At 41.0% G+C, this 22,593-nt stretch overlaps 1 protein-coding gene across 1 annotated transcript in view; it reads right to left on the reverse strand.

The window, feature by feature from the left end:
• lrp2b (low density lipoprotein receptor-related protein 2b) overlaps positions 1-22,593 on the reverse strand; it is a 43,962-nt gene that overhangs the window by 1,983 nt on the left and 19,386 nt on the right. Inside the window, exons 41-75 of the mRNA XM_086303633.1 lie at positions 22,383-22,548; positions 22,100-22,258; positions 21,717-22,006; positions 21,381-21,584; positions 21,013-21,255; positions 20,580-20,705; positions 20,366-20,485; positions 20,039-20,170; positions 19,696-19,897; positions 19,297-19,592; positions 17,735-18,251; positions 17,255-17,410; positions 16,900-17,070; positions 16,543-16,766; positions 16,276-16,453; positions 15,988-16,184; positions 15,513-15,758; positions 14,938-15,066; positions 13,964-14,083; positions 13,698-13,814; positions 13,460-13,576; positions 11,134-11,271; positions 10,853-10,975; positions 7,187-7,315; positions 5,487-5,618; positions 5,254-5,379; positions 4,647-4,790; positions 4,239-4,404; positions 3,953-4,081; positions 3,198-3,418; positions 2,920-3,102; positions 2,451-2,570; positions 1,138-1,225; positions 912-976; positions 625-787 (exon numbers count right to left, since the gene is read on the reverse strand). Of these exons, the coding sequence (XP_086159759.1) occupies positions 625-787; positions 912-976; positions 1,138-1,225; positions 2,451-2,570; positions 2,920-3,102; positions 3,198-3,418; positions 3,953-4,081; positions 4,239-4,404; positions 4,647-4,790; positions 5,254-5,379; positions 5,487-5,618; positions 7,187-7,315; positions 10,853-10,975; positions 11,134-11,271; positions 13,460-13,576; positions 13,698-13,814; positions 13,964-14,083; positions 14,938-15,066; positions 15,513-15,758; positions 15,988-16,184; positions 16,276-16,453; positions 16,543-16,766; positions 16,900-17,070; positions 17,255-17,410; positions 17,735-18,251; positions 19,297-19,592; positions 19,696-19,897; positions 20,039-20,170; positions 20,366-20,485; positions 20,580-20,705; positions 21,013-21,255; positions 21,381-21,584; positions 21,717-22,006; positions 22,100-22,258; positions 22,383-22,548 (6,037 nt within the window). The remainder of the gene's footprint in view (positions 1-624; positions 788-911; positions 977-1,137; positions 1,226-2,450; positions 2,571-2,919; positions 3,103-3,197; positions 3,419-3,952; positions 4,082-4,238; positions 4,405-4,646; positions 4,791-5,253; positions 5,380-5,486; positions 5,619-7,186; positions 7,316-10,852; positions 10,976-11,133; positions 11,272-13,459; positions 13,577-13,697; positions 13,815-13,963; positions 14,084-14,937; positions 15,067-15,512; positions 15,759-15,987; positions 16,185-16,275; positions 16,454-16,542; positions 16,767-16,899; positions 17,071-17,254; positions 17,411-17,734; positions 18,252-19,296; positions 19,593-19,695; positions 19,898-20,038; positions 20,171-20,365; positions 20,486-20,579; positions 20,706-21,012; positions 21,256-21,380; positions 21,585-21,716; positions 22,007-22,099; positions 22,259-22,382; positions 22,549-22,593) is intronic.

A 22,593-nucleotide genomic window follows, 5' to 3' on the forward strand; every position in this document is an offset into this window, starting at 1 on the left:
ATTATTATTTGGATGTAAATATCATACTAGCATATTCTGATAATGCTCTGTCAACAACCTTTAAATACAATGAATGGATCTGCTTTTATATTCATTTTTATTCAGAGTGCTATTGAATATTGAATAAAAATGTTAAAATATATCAAAATGAAATATGAATTCTTATTCTTATTATTTTAATATTTGTAATAAAATTTTGTAAAAAAAAAAGTGCGTATTTATCATTGTTGTGATTTTACTGTTTATTTACTTTCCCATTTGATTTTAAGTTTACTTATGAATTTCTTCTTTGTTGTTAGACCATCACGCAGTGTAAGGTTTGTGGAACTGGTGCTCAAAATTAACAGTACCGGTAATTACCAAATATATTTTTTAATGTTTTTGTAATAGTTAATCCAACAGTATGCACAAGTTCTGATTAAAATGATACTAAAATAGGTTTTGTTTTTATCTGTGAATTTTCAATTGTATTGTTTCTCCCCACCAAAAAGCAGAAAAAAATTATAAACCATATTATTATTTTTGTCAGATTAGAGGGTTTTTTTTACTTTCATTCCTGAACACAAAACCAGTTTTAGTGTTTGAATGTTACACTTCATTAATTTCTGACTTTTCCGATCTTACCTAAAGTTTGGAAAATTAGCCATTGATGGCATACTGGGCATTTTGGGCATGCTTGGCAAGTTGTTCCGCAAACTCTCGGCCAGATTCGACTTCTTCTTGGCAGCATAGACCAGAGCAACCAGCAGAGCCACAACCGCCACCGTTACCCCGATGGCTATTCCAACTGCCAGGGAGGGACAGAGGCAGGCAAGCAGGCAAGAAGTGACGTATGAAGAAGCTCGTTAGAATTAGAAGGACATTTTTATTTTGTTATTATCTTATTTTTCTTTAATTAAAATCGAACATACCTGATGATGCAATCACATGGAACACGCTTATCTCGCAGAAATCTCCTTTCCATTCTGAAGGACATCTGTACAAAAAGCAAACCACTAACATAACAGTTCCAACACTGCCAATGGTTTAACTTTATCTCACTGACATTACATTAACACCAGCATTAACACAGCAATTTAATCCAATGTTTTATTTTGACAGCTGGCAGGGAAAAAAAAAAAGGAAAGACAATCTTACATGCAGAGAGCCTTGTTGTCATCAAAGTAGCAGGTGCCTCCGTTTTGACACTGGCAGGGAGGCGGCATGGTGGGTGGTGGATCAAACCCTGAACAATCATAACATTGAGAGGTTTTTACTGTGCTATGGCAGGAAAACAATCATTACTGAGACATCAGTACTGATGATACGGTGTAGCTTAATTTAGTCACTTTATTTAGTTATTTATGTAACACTAATTCAAAAAACAGGCCCTTCAAGGTGCTTTATATTGTAAGGTAAAGACTACAATATTAGAAAGAAGCCCCAAGCCACAATCCCTTCTAAGCAAACACTTGGTGACAGTGGGAAGAAACTACAAGCAGAACCAGGCAGAACAGTGGCCTTTATCCTTTCTCCCATTTACTGTTGGTCTCTCACACCTGCTCAAAATTTCAGTTCATGTAACACTAATATAAAAATTCAATTCAAATCAAATTTATTTATACAGTGCTGAATCACAACAACACTCACATCAAGGCTCTTTATATTGTAAGGTGGACTCTACAATAATACATACAAAGAAAACCCAACAAGGATACGACCTCCTATGAGCAAGCACTTTGGCAACGGTGGGAAGGAAAAACTCCCTTTTAACAGGAAGTGAGAAGGAAGACAGGATAAAAGACATGCTGTGGAAGGACGTGTTACAGTAATGTCACAAAATAAAAGTCTGAATACATTTACAGTAAAAATGTCACATCAATATGGTGAAATAATATTATCCTCACTATTAGCTACCAGCTGATGTGAACCCCAGCAGAAATTGGCTGATCTGCTGCGAATGAGGTTGAGCTCGACTTCACAGCCTGCCTGAGTTAACACTGCCCTTGATTTTATGACAGTACACATGTTTACTAAATCTATTTAATCTATTCTATTTAGTCCCACCAGCTTCACTGAACTCTGTGTTAATTTGATGCTGTGTAGATAACAGTGAAAGTGATAAAAGGTTGTCAATATTGCTGCAGGAAAGATCACAGACTAAAAAAAACAAACAACTGATGATGAATTGATGCATTAATACTTCTAATCCTTTTCTACTTAATTTGAGCAGTCTAAGAACTCAGTCATCCAATCACACAAGTTCTTTTTCCTATGCCTAAGAACTTTTAACTCAGGACTCAGTGCCTTGCCCTATGATACTTCGACAAAAAAAGGCAGGAGTCTTACCGCCAACCTTCCGACTGACAGATGATCTGTCTCTTGAGCTGCTGGCACTCCCAGCTAAGACATGATGCCTACTATTTTATTAAAAAGGACAGAGGAAATTTAAAAAAAACTCCTCTTCTCACCTGCATCACATTCAGTTTTACTGCCTGGGATGAAGCTGGTGCCCTCGGGGCAGGCACAGCTGTACCCTCCCGGTCGGAGCAAACACAGGTGGCTGCAGGTTCCCTTGCATGGATTCTTCACTGCAAAAACAAATAAATAACATATATTTCATGTTTCATCATCATCACCATCATTGTCCAGGCAATCTCCTCTCTTTACAGTTGTGGCTAATAGAATAATAATGTGTTCCTCTGTTATTCATGGTTGCCTTCTTCCACTTTCCTGCACATTACTGCTAATGCTGAACACACAAAAAAACATAAAAGAGCTCTTCTGGGTCAAAGCACTCAATGTTCACGACGTTTAATGGACTATTAACGTAATATCACACAGAAATAAAATGGATACAAATGAAGAGGCTTTGCACACTGTAAACAAACAAACCCTGCATGCACAATTTGTGGACATGTGAGAGAGTGTGCAGCTTACTGGCTATGGTGTTGTATCTCTGCTGCTGGTACACAGAGACCTGGGTGAGCCAGGGTCCAGCAGTCAGCAGCTTGATCTTGTCACCCTGGCCAAACTTGTCCTGTCGAAACACCTCGCCCTTTTCCTGAGTGCTCCAGTAAACATGGTCTTCGAATACACTCACACTGAAGGGGTTCCTTACATCTGGGAGAGATGCAGAAATGTTTGAATAGTTTTACTCAGCTCCAGTAACAGCAACCGTTTGGAATATGAACGATGGATTAGGAAATTAGGATCACCTATGTACACGGCCGTTTTACGCTGCTCTCCTGATGGCAGAATAGACTCTATGCGGCTCTCCTTGGAGTCTGACCAGTAGATTCTGTCATTGTTGGTGAAGTCGACTGACAAGCCAGTGGGCCACCCAAGACCATCAGACACAAGAACTTTTCTCTCCTGACCATCAAGCCAGGAACACTCAATTTTGGCTGTGGTCCCACGATCTGCCCAGTACAGCATCCTGCAGCAACATGACGGACATGAAATAACGGCTCATTAAGACCGTTTCATTGAGATTTCCCAGGACAGCTACAAATTCTGAAACTACAAGTATTTTGAAAATCTTGGCCAACACTGATACTGATGCAGGGTTTCTAACCAGTCCCCCTATGCTAAGTTGACCCTCCACCTCGGCATGTTCAGCTGATATCTCTGCTTATGTCCACAAATACAAAATCACAGTCATCTTGGCAAACACAGAAGTCCTGTGATGTTTCATATTTGTACAGTCTTCATATGTTGCTCTTGAAGGTATATCATTGAATCGCTAATAACATCTAATATGGGCCAGTGCAAACTGGGTTCTGGCATAAAAGATACTGTCGTTATTTAGCGTGTAAGAGGTGAGAACTCTGTGATTTTATGTGACTCTGTTGTATATGCACTGACTCATGTGTGTTTCTGGGAGCTCCTCTCTTATGTTTTTGTGCTTGATATATAAATTAACAGACTGTGTGCCTGTGTTTAGAAAATCTAAACACAGGTGCAATCTTACCCCAGTCGTGGGTTCACAGCCACAGCAGATGGGTGACCCAGGTCAGTCTTGACAAGGTGCTTCCTGTAGCGTCCATCCAAGAAGGCCACTTCTAACCTCTGCAGCTTGGAGTCTGCCCAGTAAAGGTTTCTTAAAAAAGGAACAAAATTATCAGAGAGCTGAAAAACATTCTGGTGCTTTATGGGCAAACCCCCTAAAACTTTAATGTAAATAAAATATATTTTAATAAATTTGGATTAGGATTAAGGCATTAGAGCACTGAACTACTGTAATCAGGTAAACTCACCTGGCGACCCAATCCACAGCGATGCCGTCTGGGCTGGTGATGTATTTGATGCCGAGATCAACAGCAGCACCGATGTTATTACTGCCATCGTCCACTGATGGTATGTATGCTCTCTTTATGGCGCCTGGCATAGCGTCTTTACCAGCAACAGTGAAATACACCATACCTGACAAAACACATTTGTTGTTGGTGTAATTTGTGTGCACCCAGGTGTACTATGTGGTTTTTATAGTAGGTAGTCTTAATTATGGTCAAACTATCGATACCAATGCTAATACTGACCTGAATACCAACACAAGTTGTCTTTATAGGTCAAAAGTATTGATATCATCAATACTGGCACTTTATTTACTTGGTATCAGATCGATAGTATCACACAGCACTGATGTTAATCAATGGATATCTTACTGAATCCTGTGTTGTTGTGGTCCCAGTCGTAGTCCAGAGCCATGATGTGCTCCTGTTCTTCGATGAAGTCATGGTAGCCCTCTGTCTGCAGGTTGAACCTCCGGATACGAATGTTCTCCGGTAGAAGCAGCATGGGAGCTGCTCCTGTTGGACACACACATACATGTTTACATGTTTTTGTCACTGAAAAATATAAAAACCAATCAAAAGTGTATTCTTATTGTTTAAAGACATTTCATTAAGGTGCACAGGCTGGTCTCTGAGGTCTTTAAGAGTTTCTAAGAGTCTCTCCACCAATAAAATAATCAGTATGGCCTGCATCTACTTGTCTTTTTATAAAATATACATTGTAAAATATATGAAATGTATAAATGATGTAGGTAGTTTTTAACAGCAATAGAAACAACAGTTATTACTTACAACAGCATTCTTGCTGTTTCAAATCTAGCAAGAGAAAAGGCATGCCTGCTAACTAGACCCACCATTAAATCATTGATGAATCTGTTTTTCACACTTAGATGAGAAAGAAGACTGTAATGAGGCCAAAAATATATTTCAGTAGCTGTGAAGTCTTCTCAGCTCCAAAGAAAACCCAGCGGTTTCTTACCCACAGCCTCGCACATTTTGCCATTGCCCACTTTCCTGTAGCTGGGGGCACACTCACAGTCGTAGCTGCCTTTGGTGTTCTTACAGACCTGAGGACAGGTGCTGTACACCTCGCACTCATTGATGTCTGAAAAAAATCACCAGCCAGGATCAGAAGGAGTGTGAGTTTTACCCAACAGATATTTAACTAGACATGTATATTTATCATAAACATGTATGTATGAGTGTGTGTACCCAGGCAGGTGTAGGTGCTGTCTGGGTCCACTGTGTATCCGGGCCTGCAGGAGCAGATGAAGCCTGTGCCATCGAGGTTCGTGCACTCATGCTGGCACAGATTCTCGTCACAGTTGCGATCGAGGCCAAAATCTGGAGGACAGACAACGTGCAAAAAACAGCTTTTGAGCCACACGCAAGAGCTACTTATAGGCTTAGTTTACACAGGCAGATTAATTCAGATATAACCCAGTAATCTGGTTAAATGTATTCACCATCACTGAACATATGTGTAAGCACCTCGATAGAAGCAGATGTTTTTACAGTTTACTGGCTGGGAGCACTGCTAGGAAGAAAGACATCAGCTCAGAGTAGGAACTGCTGCTGCCCGTCAATCTAAAAAAAGCACTAAAAGAGCTAAACAGTTGCCAGTGTTTTAAAAGGGTGACATCCTAGGAAATTCACCCCAAGGTCAGACTTTGCAGTGCTCAGAGAAACTACAAAAGAACCCAAGAGGTTCCTCTCAGACTTTCCAGGCCTCAGTTAACACGTTAAATGTTAAAGTTCATGACAGCACAATTAGAAACAGACTGAACAAGTATGTCTTCTATGGAAGTGCCCGAAAAACAGTCTCCTCTACAAAAAGGACATTGCAAGTTTGCAAAGTTACAACTGAATAAACTACAAGATTTCAGGAACAATGTCCTTTTGACATACAAGATGTTTTTCCATGGACAAACAAACACAGCATATCAGCTGTTAAACACGGTGGTGGAGAGGTCATGATCTGGGCTCATTTTGCAGCCACACAACCTGGGCATGTTGCAGTCATTGAGCCACAAACTCCTCTGTCTGACAGATAAAGCTTGGCTGAAATTGGGTTGTGTAACAGGACAATGATATGAAGCAAATCTACAACAGAATGGCTGAAAAAGAAAAGACTCCAAAGTCCAGCCAGTTTGACATCCTGTGGTGGGACCTTAAGATAGCTGTGCATCAACAAATGCCCACAAACCTCAATGAAGGGAAGCAATGTTGTAACAAAGAGTGGGACAAAATTCCACAGTGGCGTGAAAGACTAATAAACTCATACAGAAAATGATTACTATTGCTGATAAAAGTGGGTCTAAAAGCTGTTAAATGATGGCCTTTAGTTCTTACTGCTTCTTTAGCTTAACCTTTGCTAAATAAATAATGAGACCATGTCATGTTGATGTTCATGTCTGGTTATGTTTAAGTTATTTTAGGACCCAGTAAAGACCAGATGATTTTTATTATGTCCTGGGTGGCAAATTTCATTAGAATATTGAAGTAATTATCTATATTTGTGCTGTGCAAAAATCTCATTAATTTGACAACAGTTATAATACTGTTATCCTATAATTCTCTCTGATTATGAGAATATATCTCCTCTTTCTGTAGAAGAGCACATAATCTCAATTATGTAATATTTTACATAGATCCATGCCATATTTCCTACTGATTGCACAATACATTTGTTTTTGTTTTGGTCAATATAATACTTGGATTCGTTTTTCTGCCTGAACCAAAACACCGTAAATCTTTTATTAAAGCTCCGTGAAAACACCATCATCACTCGTCCTAAAGGATTCATGCTGTTTTTTCCCAGGAACATTTAATTCCAGCCATTGAGTTAAAGTGAAAAGACGATGCTGTCCTCCTGCCAGGAAGCTGAAGAAGTCTTTTGTTGTGGCACTTACTGCAGCCCATTTCGTCTGTGCGGTCTCCACAGTTGTCATTGTGGTCACACACGTATTGCAGGGGCACGCAGTGTCCGTTGGTGCATTTAAACTCCTCCAGTGTGCAGGGGGCCAGTGTGGGCTCGCGGCCTGTGAAGGACACAGTCGAGATGAATCATCAGCACAAGTATTCAGAAATGGTTGAGTGGGTATACAGCCCACCTCTGAAAGCGTCACCTCCACTTATCTAAGATTAAATTCAGAGCTTTTTCTAGAAGCTCTTTACTTCTAAATTTTCAAACACAACTCCTCCCACTAGATTAAAGCGTAAACATGCTTTCGTGATGCACATATACGCCTTTCACTCATGCTTGTGTATCACAGAATTGCACATCTTTACTGTCTCCTGCCAACAAACAAGTGGATTTAGATGAGCAAGCCAATGTCCACCTCTGCTCTGAACCAAACTATTTAATCTCCTCTCAAAATAATTTGCTCTGATTGATGTTTAAGCTGATTGTGTAACAATTCCATACAACAGACTTATTCCTTATCCTTGTTATGTTTCAGCACTGATGTCATTTTGGGATTTCCCATTTGACTGGCTTTAAAGAGGAAAGTTCAGGATTAGCATTGTTGTTTGGACTAATGCCTGACAATCCCATGATAAGAGGTGCATTTGCTGAAACTAATATGCAATCTGATTATGTTCACATACAAAAAGGAATGATATATATATCTATATCTATATCTATATATCTATATATCTATATATCTCTCTCTCTCTATATATATATATATATATATATATATATATATATATATATATATATTTATTAGGGGTGCAACGATATTCGTATCGATATTGAACCGTTCGATACAGTGCTTTCGGTTCGGTACGCATATGTATCGAACAATACAATTTTTTTCAAATTTTTTTTTTTTTCAAATTTTTTTTTTTTTTTTTTTTTTTTTTTTGTGTCCCGTTTGGATCTATAGCCATCAGAATTGTTGTCTTGAGGCCAAGAAAGATGCCAAGAGGATTTATTTTAAGTGGATCATCATATTGGTCCATTTGATTGACCTTTATTATAATTATGAATTTATTTTATTTTCAGTTGCAAACGGGACAGACATGACTGTGGGATAGGACAGGGGGAAAGAATGAAAGAAAGAGGGGGAGAGAAAGAAAGAAAACCAAAGGGGAGAAAAAAAAAGAACAATACAAAATTTGTAATTTATTTTATCAACTTTCCTTCTGACGATGCTGTCTGTGTTGAGCGCTCAGTGAATCTGCATTTGACTACTCCGCCTAGGCTCGAGAGTGCAGCCTAGGCGGAGTAGTCGAACGCAGATTCACTGAGCGCTCAACACAGACAGCATCGTCAGAAGGAAGAGCGCAGGGCAAGCTAGCGAGACAGAAGTGGACCTCCCCACCCTCATTCAGATCTGACGTTTGGAATTATTTTGGTTTTCATGTGACGTATGACCCTGAAGGTAAGCGAGTCATGGACTAAAGTAAAACAGTATGTTGGATGTGCCATGCAATGCTCAATTACATGGGTGGGAGCTAGTGTGTTAGCGCAGTTAGCTCGTTAACGTGTTGGCCGTCTAGCCCCTCTGTATAGGGTAGCTCGTTAACGGAGATTTGCCATGTTGTGGCGTTAAGGTTATTTCAACGAGATTAACCTGAAAGCACTAGTGGGAACACAACGAATATGACTGCACATTTACACCGACATCATCCTAGTGCAAAGACAAAAACAACAAGCATGCATGCTACAAACTTTAGCAGAGTCATTTAGACAGCTGTTAGCACAGGATTCTCCTTATGGAGACCTGATATGTTTAATATGCTGCTGAGAATATAGCCCAGAAGAAGCGGATAGTATAGCTTTTATTTTGGAAAGAGACATTTCTCTGTAATAAACTCTCTTTTCCAAAGATGAGTGATTCCTCAATCAGATACAGGGCTCGCAATATCGCTAGCCCGACGTCCCGGGGCTATCTCTCCCCTGCCTGTCGGGCTATTGTAGGAAGGAAAAATATATGTCAATGCTTTTGCATTCTTTCAGAAATGTAGCTGGGTAATTATGTCATTGGGTGAGCCACTGTCAATATGTGACATATTGAAATCGTGTTTGAATTTGCGCTTGTTTTTTTGCTTTCACTTTGCAATCGCGCGAACTGTGTATAGAGAGCGACAGCACTGATCTGTGAGTGATGATGATTTGTGCACCAATTCCTCTGACATAGTCTTATTAATTGTTAGCTTACTATGCAAACATGACAAGTGAAATCTCCCGCAGCTTAAACATGTGAGAGGTTGATCGCGCAGAGAATCGCTGAGCTTATGTGAGTGCGGCAGGATATATATTTCACTACGATGACCTGGATGATTGAGAACCTTCACAGACAGATATATATTTTAGTTCTGCTGAGCCAAATAAGACAGGTCAGGGTGAAGACGTGACAGCCAAAGAAAAGCTTACCACAAAACGGAGAAGTTATGACAAATCAGACTATAAGGCAAAAAGAAAGTGCAGCTTTATGGTTTCATGGACAAAAGAATTTCTGTGGCTGCAATATGACGAGCTAAAAAACAACACGCACAAGGGTTAGGGTTAAATTTAAAAACTGTACTTTTGTGTTAAAATATATATTTATAATTTTAATAAATGACAAATTAAAAAGGCATGAACATTTTTTTTTGTATCGAAAAAATATCGAACCGTGACACCAAAGTATCGAACCGAACCGAACCGTGAATTTTGTGTATCGTTGCACCCCTAATATATATATCTATATATCTATATATATATCTATATATATATCTATATATATATATATCTATATATCTATATATATATACACACACACACACACACACACACATATAGTATTTCCCCCCTTTCTGATTTATTTTGTTGTTTTTTCTGCATATTTGTCACACTTACATGTTTCAGATCACAAAAAAATGTTAACACTACACAATAAACGTTATTCTTTTGTTGTTGTTTGTTCTTTATGCTGGAGTGTTTACATAACCCCAGTACTCTTGAGTTTCAGTTCAATTCAGTTTTATTTATATTGTGCCAAATCACAATAATAGTTGTCTGAAGATGCTTCATATTGCACGCTAAAGACCCTAAAATAACACAAAGAAAACAGAGAAAACCCCAACAATCATGTGACCCTATGAGCAAGCACTGTGGTACAGTGGGACGGAAAAACTCCCTTTTAACAAGAAGAAACCTCCAGCTGAACCAGGCTCAGGAAGAGGCAACCATCTGCCATAATCAGCTGGGGTTGGGGAGGAAGACAGGAAAAGGGCCAGGATAGTATAAACTGCATTCTGTACTTCCTCTGGCTGGTCTAACGTTAAAATGAATTTGATTGTCTGTAAGATGTAAATGTGAAAAATATGCAAAAACACAAAACTGAGAAGGGGACATATACTTTTTCACGGCACCATATATTTACACAGTACACTAAACATAGTTTATGCAGAGGGCAACTACAAAACATCAATGTTTATCCCTCTATATTGCCAAATGTTCAGCTGTCCTTTTCCATTACTCTACGTCCAATTACGTCCAATAACTGATCAGATTTGTGCATTTAAATGTAAATTTTTAGTCATGCTAAAATATGCAGATTGCAGGAATGTGTGAGTGGGAGTCATACAGAGGTCTTCTTTCTCATCACTGCCGTCTCCACAGTCGTCCTTCTTATTACACAGCACTCCAGCATAGACACAGTAGCCGTTGTCACAGCGGAACCGAGATGGCATCTCACAGGTGATGTTCACTGGTTAAACACAAGCAAATGCGACTTGAGCCCAATGTCTATATCTATGTGTGTGTGTGTGACTTTCATTTAAAAGAAAGTCACATATATATACACACTCACACATCTATCTACCTATCTATATAGATATACATAAAAATAAATAACAAGCTTCTCACGGCATAAGTTGAGTTGCTCATCAGATCTGTCCCCACAGTCATCAATGCCATCACACACCCAGCCTTGGTTCACACAGATGTGGTTCGCACACTGGAACTGGTACTCAGGGCAGTAACGGCCTCCAGGGTATCGAGTAGCTGGAAAGATCGGGAAAATAAGAGAGATAGTTTGCACATTATTACTAAAATCAGTTGATTTATTTTCCTTTCTTTACCAAGGTCGTGTTTTAAACTGTCTTTCTTAAAGAGATATATCAGTGGAGAAATAAAACCAACCAGCACTGCACACCATTCTGGTCACTGTTTCTCTTAAAGCTGCCCCTTTTCAAAGTTGGTCCACTTCTTTTAACTTTCTTTTTAATGCCACAGTTATTTGAATTATCGCTGGTAACTTTTCTCTGATTTGTGCCGTCTTTGGACATGCTGGTGGGTAGATTTTTCTATTTTCTACAAATATGTTATTACCACTTTCCTTCCACAGCCCTGCTGCTGTTGCTGCTGCTGCTGCTGCATGGCAACCAGAAGAACAAAAACTGACATGTTCCCAGAAATCAAAGGACGACATGCAGAGAAAGCATAGGGGAACCAAGTGATGAGGCAAAAACAGATGGGTCCAAGCGGCAGAGAGTTTTCTTCAATCATCACAGACAATCTGAGATTGCTGGATGTGAGAAGAGCTGAGGGGACTTTTTTTTCTTTCAGTGTATGGTTACATATTTTACAGAGACAAGGATACAGCAATTACTCTGAATTCCCACTGTTACCATTTCAGAGGCGCTTTGGGCAAACAGGAATAAATCCAAGTGTGGAAAGTGAAGACACGGATGGCTTGCAGCTTTCATCAACAGCAAATGAAGCCACCCTGGTTACATTACCTTGGAGGAACATATCAACAGACATATCTCTGACTTTAAACTGTTAGCTGAAAGAATACCTTAACGCTCCACCCAAAAGGGTGTTCTGATGGATGGAATGCTTGTATAATTGTCCAACTTTCATATATTCAAATAGCAGTTACAATTTATCTAAGGTATTCTGGATTTAATCTTAATATCTGGGAAAATTGGCATTTACAGGATGCACATAACAAAGACTGGTTTTCAGTCTACAATCAATTTGGAAGCATGTTATGGCTTTATTGGATAATAGTTAACAAAATGACTGGAGAGAAAAGGAAAGAATGCAGGGAAATGACTGCAGTTGATGGTTTGATCTCACTTCCTGGATGACCAGAGCCCTACAGGTGCAAAGTTCAACCACACCAAATTATTCAATGTGTGTTCAAATGTGAAAAAAGGATAAATCTTGTATAGCTACTCTGTGGTTTAATTACTGGGGTAAACTAATATGCAGTTTTAAACCATCTTATTGTGTTTCTCACCTCATTTATGTCACGATCCTGGGTCTTAGGACCCAGTGTTTTGAGTTCTAGTTCATTTTGATGTTTATAGTATGTTTAGCTCATTAGGCCTCCTATGTTCATTTGCTTATTAGTTCCCCCTTGTGTTTCAACCCATGTTAAGTCTCCCCTGCCCTTCATGTCTCTCTGTGCCCCCTCTGTTCTGTTTATTGTGTGTCTTTGCATGTTTGAGTTTCTTGTTTTCTGTCACCCTGCATTGTGCATTATGTTCTCGTGGTTGGTCTTTTGTTACTCCCTCTAGTCTAGTCTCTTGTGTTCAAAGCTGAGTATTTCCCTCTGTGTATTTTGGTTCTTAGACCTCTGCCTTATGGTTTGTCTCTGTTTCTTAGTTGCTGTCTCCACTGTGTCTAGTTCGCGTCTCTGTGTGATACTTCCTGTTTTACTTTGAAGGTCCATGCCTCATGTGAGTGTTTCTAGTTTTGCGTCTCTGTCTCGTCCAGTCCTGATTTCTCCCAGCTGTGCCCTCCTTCTGTGTCTCATTCCCTCGTTATCCCTCTGTGTATTTAAGCCCTGTGTTTCTCTTTGTCAGTGTTGTAGTCTCCATCATAGCTGTGTGATTTTTCCCTGTGGCTCTTTGTGCTTTAGTTTTCCCAGTTTAGTTTATTTTGTATTGTTTTTCGTGTCCCACTTCACGCCAGCAATAAAGCTGTGTTTTTTGAGTTTACCTTTTGTCTCTGTGAGTTTGCGTTTGGGTCCTCTCCTGCCTGCCACACAGCCGAAACATGACAATTTAAGCTTTAAGCAAAAACTGTATCCCTGTCTGCTGTTAGACTGTTGTGCCACATTTTCATTCTTTTGAAGCCTTAAAGCCTGAATAATTACCTCACACACATATAAACAGAAAAAAATAAATAAATAAAACTGCGGGGGCCCAGAGTGCCATTAATTTTCACGCTGTAAACTTACGACAGCTGGTCTCATCTGACAGATCCAGACAGTCGGGTCGGTTGTCGCACTGCAGAATAGCGGGGATACAGTGACCCGAGTCACATTGGAAAGAACCTGGACGACATGTCTGCAACTCTGGAAGAGAGCCAAGATGTTATGTTGATGTGTGTGTTTGCGCCCGTGTGTGTTTTGTTTACGGCTGGATGTAATTTTAAGGAGGCCGAGGAGTTAGCATGAGGAGGAGGCGTCTGCTCACCGCAGTCTCGCTCGTCCGAGTTGTCCCCACAGTCGTTGACATGGTTACACGTCCAGCTTCCGGGAATGCACTGCTCGTTGTCACATCGAAACTCACTTTCAGAGCACGGCCTTGGCTCTAGAGAGACACACACACACACACGTGTTCAATATGAGATGTGTGGCCGCTGTGATATGAGGCTTCAAACTACATGAGTAAAAAGCAGTCAGAAGAAACATTTTTAATAAGAAGACATTTTTTGAAACAGATTGAACTGAAAAACTTACGGCAGTTTCTCTCGTCTGAGCTGTCGCCACAGTCATTAGAGCCATCGCACTGCCAGCGGATGGGAATGCAGCGGTGATTGTCACAACGGAAATCTCCCAGAGGGTCACAGGTCACTTCCTCTGTTATAAAGCAGCAGCACAAAAGGTGTTTGAACATGTGGTCATGAGAACATTTTGGGAAATAAGATTTTTAACCTGCTGAAACCAAAGACTTAAAGGTAAAGTGTGTCAATTTTTAGGTTACTTAATAGAATAAAAGAAGGTTGTACTCATAAATATAAATTGATCAGTGTGTTATTACAGCTTCCAACAGATTGATGCATTTTCATAAACTTAGAATTAATCCATTAAAAATACATAGAAGTCGGCGCCAGTTTGTGGAAGCCCCACAATCTTGCAAATAGTGGCCAAGATGTCATCGCGGTCAGGGCTCTGAGACATGGAAATATAAATAAAAGGACGCTTATTTATTCCTGACATTGTCAGTAGACTGCAATCTGCATTCTACTGACATCTGGTGGTGATATCTTATACACTGTAGCTTTAACTTCATGGGTTTTTAGCCTTTTTAACACAGCTTGATACATTTTCACTAATAAATACTAATTGTGTGTGACCACCTTCTTACAGTGTAATTTCTGTCTATATAGGATGATGCATCTTTGCTATTTGTTTTTACTGTTCTGCATTACACCCATTATTATTTAATCTTTGGAACCGGAGCTTTAAAGTCGTCTACAGCCAAGGCTGAAACGAATAAATATGTTATTTAATGATTGAGTGGTGCAAATGATCTGTAAAGGTATTCAGATTTCTTTTTCTGGATTAGAAACTACAAGCATTGCAGAGCTTGAACTTTTAAAGTACACCACAATATCATCAGATCTTTAGGAACTAATTTAAGATTTTGACACATGTGCAGTATGCAGCTGGTCTGACAGCCCCGACACGTCTGCTGACACATGAGCACTGACCGCAGCCTTCCTCGTCGCTGTTGTCGATGCAGTCGTTTGAGCCGTCGCAGCGGGCCCACTGAGGAATACAGCGGTAGTTTGTCTTGCAGGAGAACTCTGTATCCTCATCGCACTTGTAGTCTGGACCCACTGTGGAGACAAGGCGACAGAGACATCAGGCAAAGGATGGAAGGAAAGTGGTGAGATTAGTAGTAAGATCGAAAATAAAGTCTGCAAGGTGACAAGAGGGTGAGAAATAATGAGGGAGGATGAGTTGAGACAGAGCCAGACAGACAGTAATTAGAAGCAGACGGAAGAGGGGGAGGAGGGATTGACTGTGCAACTTAAATTTAGAAAAATCAACACTACGTGCAGCTTCATTAATTCACCCAGGTTACACCTGCGCTGTGTCTGAATCGATTGTATATCTCTGAAACAGATAAGTCGTTGCTTGATTAAACAGTCGTGCGGTTCTGCAAAGTGCACGGCTATTATCAATTAAGCTGCTCCTTTTGTGCTCATCACAGACAGACATGGGGGAAAGAAAAGGAAATCATGGTTGGCACATATTTAATTCGCGTGACAGTAACACTCACTGCAGACTTCATACGGCTCATCAGATCCATCACCACAGTCGTCCTGGGCATCGCACACATACATTGACGGCACACAGCGGCCGTTTGCACACGTGAACTCTCCCGGTTTGCAGGTCTTCTGGGAGCAAGTCTCCGCATCCTCATCGCTGCCATCTGTACAGTCAACTATTCCATCGCAGTGCCAGGACACAGGAATGCACCTTTTGTTTTTACACTGGAACTGGTTTCCAGCGCAGCGGTGATCGCCTGTGAGGACAGGAAACAGGTTTAACATTGAACCCTCTTCCTGAAAACAGGCTTTCATTTTCAGCAGAAAGAAAGAAAGAAAAAAAAAGAGAAAAAGGAAAAAATAAAGGCCTAAAAGAATCATAGTTAAAAACTTGAATCTGGTAAACGTAAAGTATTTTTTTCTGTTCAATTTTTATTTGATTGAGTTATTTAGAGTTCGTATTCAGGATTCAGGAAACTGTCATACTGCAGAGAGCAGCATCCTCATCTGAGCCATCAGGGCAGTTTTGGTGGCCGTCGCAGAGGAAGCCAGGGTAGGTGCAGTTGCCATCTTGACACTGGAACAGGCCAGCTGAACAGTAGCGAGGTGGGCAGGTCTGAGGTTCATCCGAGCCATCACCACAGTCCGACTGACCATCACACTTCCACCATATCGGAACGCACCTAAGAACAAGAAAATGTACAAAATTTTTTTACCCCTAATGATGGTTAATAAGCAGTACAGTAAAGTATCATGACTTTCTGTCACACTGACTTCTCATTGTCCCCACAGCGGAACTGGGTACTGGAGCAGTCAGCAACACACTGGATCTTAAATCCAACAGCCACACCAATGAAGTGATCGGGACACTCGCAGGTAGCTCGCTGCCCTCCAGGCGCGATCAGACACAGATGACTGCAGGTCAGGTCATGGGACGAGCAAGGGTTCTCACCTGGGGAATAAGACGATTAAATATAAATTATCTTCTGCCGTCCATTGTGATGCCGGGAATATAATAGCACACAGCTGTCATATACTTACTTCGAGGCTGCCTGTAGGGATGGTAGACGTGAATGTCATAGGGGCGATGGGTGTTGTTGCCCATAACTGTACGCTCCTCGCCAGTGTACTTATGAGCTTTTTCCACAGTATGCGTGTTCCAGTCTGTCCAGTAGACCCAGTCCTCAAATAGAGAAACAGCAAATACATGGGGAAGCGAGCCAGCGATGGCCCGGTGCCGATTCTGGCCGTCCATGTCTGCAAAGCTAAGATGCACAGAATAGGGAGGTTTATACACAATGTGATTAATTCACATGTAGAAACATAAAGAGAAATCAATGTTTAGATAATTCAGTGCAACACAGAATAAACGTTCTGTGGGATACTTCATGAACTCACTCCAAAAAGTTAAGGTGGGAATCAGCAAAGAAGATCTTGTTGTTGGTGTAGTCTATAGTTAGAGCATTAGGCCACTCCAGCTTGGTTGTGATAATTGCACTGATATTTGTTCCATCCATGCCAGCTCTGCCGATATACGCTGCGTCACCCCAGTCGGTCCAGTACAGCCATCTGGGCAAAAGAGGGCAGGAATGAAGGAATGAGGGATGAGGAAAAGTCGAAGCAAAGGAATGGGAACAACTAAAAACCGGGAGGCAGAAACAACTGCACACGTTTGGTTTTAGAGTCAATCATAGATTTTCTCTGTATGTGTGTGTGCGTGTGTGTGTGTCTGTGTGTGTGTGTGTGTGAATACCCATATTTAGGGTTAACAGCCACAGCACGAGGTCTGGTGATAACGTAGGTGTGATTTCTATCTGTAAAGTGTCCCGACAGCAGTTTCTTCTGGTAGCGCCCATCCAGCTCCATCACATGAACTGAGCTGTAATACCTGTCCACCCAGTACAACTTCCTGCAGGAGACAGGAAGGAGAAAAATTAAATAAATATATAAATTAAAAAGATGTTGTTTGTGAAACACATAGATGCAAAGTTAATAAAAATTACCCCATTCATATTCTCTTTTTCTTTATTTTATATATGGAAGTGTGCGTGTGTGTGTTTACTCAGGATGTATTTTGTGCTCTGAGAGCGATTTGCTAGTTATAAAAAATAAAATAGGAGTACATGTGCAAACAATTGTTTTCCAATTGTGCGAATCACTTCTTGTTACTTAATGACCTAAATACTTATATGTAACAGATTATTATCTATTAGGTTTCTCCTGTTTTACAAACCTGCCAACCCAGTCCAGCGCCAGGCCTTCAGCTCCTCCTATATCGTTGCTCACCAGCGTCTCCCTGTCGCTCCCATCGAAGCGCATCCTCTCAATCTTTCCTGCCCCTACATCCAGCCAGTACAGCCTCTTCTCATAGTGATCAAATTCTAATGCCACCACATTTGTCAGGCCCTGCAGGACTATGCTCAACTGTAACCCGTCAGTGGTCAAATTGCGGATGTAGTAGCGATTGGTATACAAGAGGTATGGGTTGATGCCGCTGTTCTGACGGCAGGTGCGTCCATCCGGTTCGCGGATGTACCCTGGGGCGCATTTGCAGTGGTATGAGCCAAAACTGTTCTCGCAGATCTGGCTGCAGACGGCGGGTGTGCTGACACACTCGTCGAGGTCCTCGCAGGCTTTGCCATCTGGCATGAGCTGGTAGCCTGGGTTGCAGGAACAGTAATAACCGGTGAGGGTGTCAGTGCAGATTTGGGCGCACTTGTGGACTGCTGGGTTGAGACACTCATTAATTCCTAAAGAGAATAAAGAAAAAGTGAGAAGCTGAGCAAAGACAGAATATGGATGAGGTTTTAAGACCTGCAGCAAAAATACAGGTAACAAGAGCACTCAAAGAGCACAACTCTGCATGAAGGGCAAGAGCTATACTAAAACTCTGATGGTTTATCATAGTGAAATTGTATAATTTTGTATTGAAACAAGAATGTTTTAAAAGAGCTCAAACAATGACAGTGCTTATGTTTTCCACTGACTAATATATTGCTTTAAAATGTGGAGATTAACCAATGGAATCTCAAATGAGCCTTTTTCCTCATTTGTGTCACCCTGACCTTTGACTCATGACTTTAAAGTATTGTGTACTAAAATTGCGTATTTTATTATCTTTGCCCACATGATTGGAGGTGATTGGAGGTGATTGACTGAAATCTTTGGTTTCTATAAACTGTAAAAAAAATTCGATTCAATTTAAATTGACTTTTGGTGCAAACATTGAAGGTCAAGATTGGCCTGCTTAGCCAACCCAGGTACTCACGTCCCCCAAGGCCCTCTATTTTATTGTCAAGTTTAAGGACAATCCATAAAACATTTTCACAGATATTCATATTTGACGTGACCTCTGATTTTCACCAAAATTAAATCATCCTGAGCTGTTTTTTGTGTCTACTGTCACAAAATCTGCAAATGTGTATCTTGAAAACTGTGGATGTTGGACTGCTAACAAACAAACAGACAGACAGACAAATACGTCTCATTACATACTCCATCTTTTCAGAATAAATCATCAGTATTTATAATATGTAGCACAAAGAAACCTGTATAAATATACATATATTTATAAAAGCAAACATTTTCATAAAATATGAAAGCACATAGGCTTGGTCTGATTGACAAATATACTTTTTGTGACACCTTATCTTTTTTCATTAAATATACTTTAACCATATGCATGTGAAGATTTGTGGAACCAAAGTTTCTTTTAGATGCTGTATGACAAGGAAATACAGTTCATAAATTCTATCAAAAATGTCCCACAGTTTTCCATATTTGTTTGCCTCTTACCGCAGCCTTTTTCATCACTGTCGTCCTGACAGTCCTTCTGTCCATTGCACACCTTATTGGAATCGATGCACTCTCCCGACTTGCACATGTACTGTTGAGGAGAGCAGGTGGGCTGAGGCGTGAGGCACAAGCTGTCCGCCTCGTCCGAACCATCCAAACAGTCGTTCTGTCCGTCGCAGATGTAGAAAGAGTAGATGCAGGCTCCGTTACTGCAGGTGAACTGGTTGCTGCTGCAGGTATCATATGTACAGCGCAACTCATCGCTGCCATCTCCGCAGTCATTCACGCGATCACAGCTACAGAAGAGTAGTGATTAATTACTTGCCTGACAATAGAATTTGTCTCGAGACCAGTAAACGCATCTCTACTTTTATTCAATCACACATGTGCCACACTTACTGGAAGGGGATGAGGATGCAAAGCCCGTTGGCGCAGGCAAACTCATTCATGTGGCAGGTCCGGTTGGGACAGTTCTGGAGCTCATCAGCTGCATTGGCACAGTCTTTCTCCCCATCACACACAAAGCTTAAAGGCACACAGCGTGGATGGCCCGGGTACCAGGTCGGACAGGTGAACTGGTCAGAACTACAGGTTCGTTGGCCTCCAGGTGACAATATGATATTAAAAAGCAAAATTGATGAAAGTGTGTGAGAATGCTAACCTGAGATTATATAAACGAATCAAAATATTGAGAAGCCTAACGCTGCACAAATAATGACGACATATCTAACTGGTGTCTCACCACACTCCAGCTCAGGAGCCTCGTCACTGTTATCCCAGCAGTCATTGTTGCCATCGCACACCAGTGACTCAGGGACGCAGTTTCCATTGGTACAAGTGAAATGGTTTGGACTGCATGTTCTGATTATATCTTCTGCACAGTAGAAAACACAGAATCACATTTTAATGACGATGGGAAGTGTGAACTGAAAGAGAAAAAAAGGGCTGGCTTGCTTCATACAAGTGTGTCTTCCTTATGCAAAACACGAGTCACTATGGAAACTCACATCAAACCTAAAGTATAAAAGTCTTTGAATTTAAGTTAGCTGCACTAATGTTGAGCACTCACCACAAGAGGGAGGTTCATCTGTCCCATCAGTGCAGTCTTTGATGGAGTCACATACCCAAGTCTGAGGGATACACTTTCCTACATCACAACGGAACTGATCGGGAGCACATGTACGCCCCGCTGTAACACACATAAGCGCAAGTTTGCATAGATTTACATCTTTATTGATGTGCAGTTCAAATCAGCTGAAGCTACATTCTTTGACTCAGCTCACCACAGAAGAGAGGATTCTCATCACTGTTGTCTCCACAGTTGTTAAAGCCGTCACATAGGTTTCCAGGGTAGATGCAGATGTTGGTGTTGTCACACTTGATCTGGCCATTGGGACATGTACGATCAGCTGGAGAGATGTTGTAAAGACACCAGATCGGATCATTCACCCAAGGCCACTGGCAGCCCTTTGACACTACATACGTAACATTATTTATAACATTATTATTTAGCAATATAGAATCATTTTAGGTGTGAGTACGGGCACAGTATTTGACTTGAAATTGTCCAACTTTAGTTTCTGGGGAGGAACGGATGGAGAAAACAGTGACTTCAATCTCATCTTTTTTTTTATTTTTTTCTGTGTTTGCAGTAACCATCTCATTGTTTAACATAATCAAATCTTAAGCCCAACAATTAGTCTCGTCATTACTCACGGCAGTTGATTTCGTCGGAGGTAGCGTTGTCCCGACAGTCGTTGTAGCCATCACAGACAAAGCTGGCGCTGATGCAGCGTCCGTTAGCGCAGGTGAACTCGGTAGCAGGGTTACATGTGGGGAAGGGGCAGCCCTGTTCATCACTGTTGTCACCACAGTCATTTGTGTAGTCACAGGTGTAGCTGAGTGGGACGCAGCGCCCATTGTCGCAGGTGAAGTCTGTGGCTGAGCAGGTGTGAAAGGCTGGGGAAGGGTTAAAAGAAACATGAAGGCTTTTGCAGATGTTGGTATAGCTGTTTGCTTCTTGGCTGGCTAAGTTTGTCTGTTTAAATAAGACAATTTGAAAAAAAAATGTCCAGATTTCTCACCACAAACTCTCTCGAGCTCATCACTGTTATCGTGGCAGTCATTGTAGCCATCACACTTCCAGCGTGCTAAGATACAGTTACCATTGAGACAGGTAAACTGATCTGCCTGACAGCGTTTCCCCGTGTCTTGTATACAGTCTTTGCCATTGTTTGCCAGATACCAGTTCCCCTCATGAGGACACTGGCACTCAGGGCCGACGGGACCTGAAAAACCACAGGTAACACAGATACCTGAGGTAAGATTCCTTGTATATTTGCTGTCTTTTTCCTGTTGTCTATTACACAACTTAAGGTGGGATTTGGTGCCTTTTTGTGCATCAAAAAGCCTGCTCTTACCAGAAACACAGACATGACTGCAGCCACCGTTGAACTGCTGACAGAAGCTGGAGCAAATCTCCTGCTTTGATTCAGCATGAACGTGAATGTCTTTTGGTAGGTACTCCAGATTCTGGGCTAGCACTGTAAAGCCAGAGCCATCATTCTTACTAGCCCTGAAGACACCTCTTTCAGTCCAGTCGGTCCAGAAGATATCCTGCTTGTAGACAGTTATACCAAATGGATAGCTGAGCCCTTGCATGATCACTTCTCGATTCTCACCAGTCAGGGTCGACCGCTCAATCTTGTCTCTGTAGAAAGAAATTTAAAAAAAGAAAAGAAAATCTGCTGCATAATCTGTCTCTCTCCTAATTTTTAATTTATATGAGAATAACTAGACATACTGTGAAACATCGACCCAGTAGAGCATCCTCTCCTCATAGTCTATAGACAGTCCGTTGGGTGATGTCAGACCCGTGCTGATGATGACAGTCCGGAAGCTTCCACCCAGTGTTGCCCTCTCAATCTTAGCTGGAGATCCCCAGTCAGTCCAATATAAGTAACTGGAAAGTGAGAAGCATCAGACAGAGTAATAAGAGGGAGCTCAAAGCTATACTTGATAGCATGTTTAATATCTGAAAGTCATCTTCAATCTTTGGACATTTGAGAATATTAGTTTGCTTTTACCCATAGCATGGATCAACAACGATGCCTTTGGGCCAGTTTGCAGGGGCTATGATTGACCGGTTACCTCCATCTACTCCGATCGACTGGACATTACGTTTAAAGTTGTCGGTGAAGTAAAGACGCTTGTTTATCCAGTCAAATGCCAAACCCTCTGGATTGTCCAAATCTAAGCAGCATTTAGAGGATTTGAAATTAAATAAAGTCACAAATG

Source organism: Aulonocara sp. 'chitande type north' Nkhata Bay, linkage group LG8 (assembly GCF_057382095.1).
Source record: "Aulonocara sp. 'chitande type north' Nkhata Bay isolate Kocher_YH1m ecotype deep benthic linkage group LG8, A_spYH_male_GT1.1, whole genome shotgun sequence".
Lineage (NCBI taxonomy): Eukaryota > Metazoa > Chordata > Actinopteri > Cichliformes > Cichlidae > Aulonocara > Aulonocara sp. 'chitande type north' Nkhata Bay.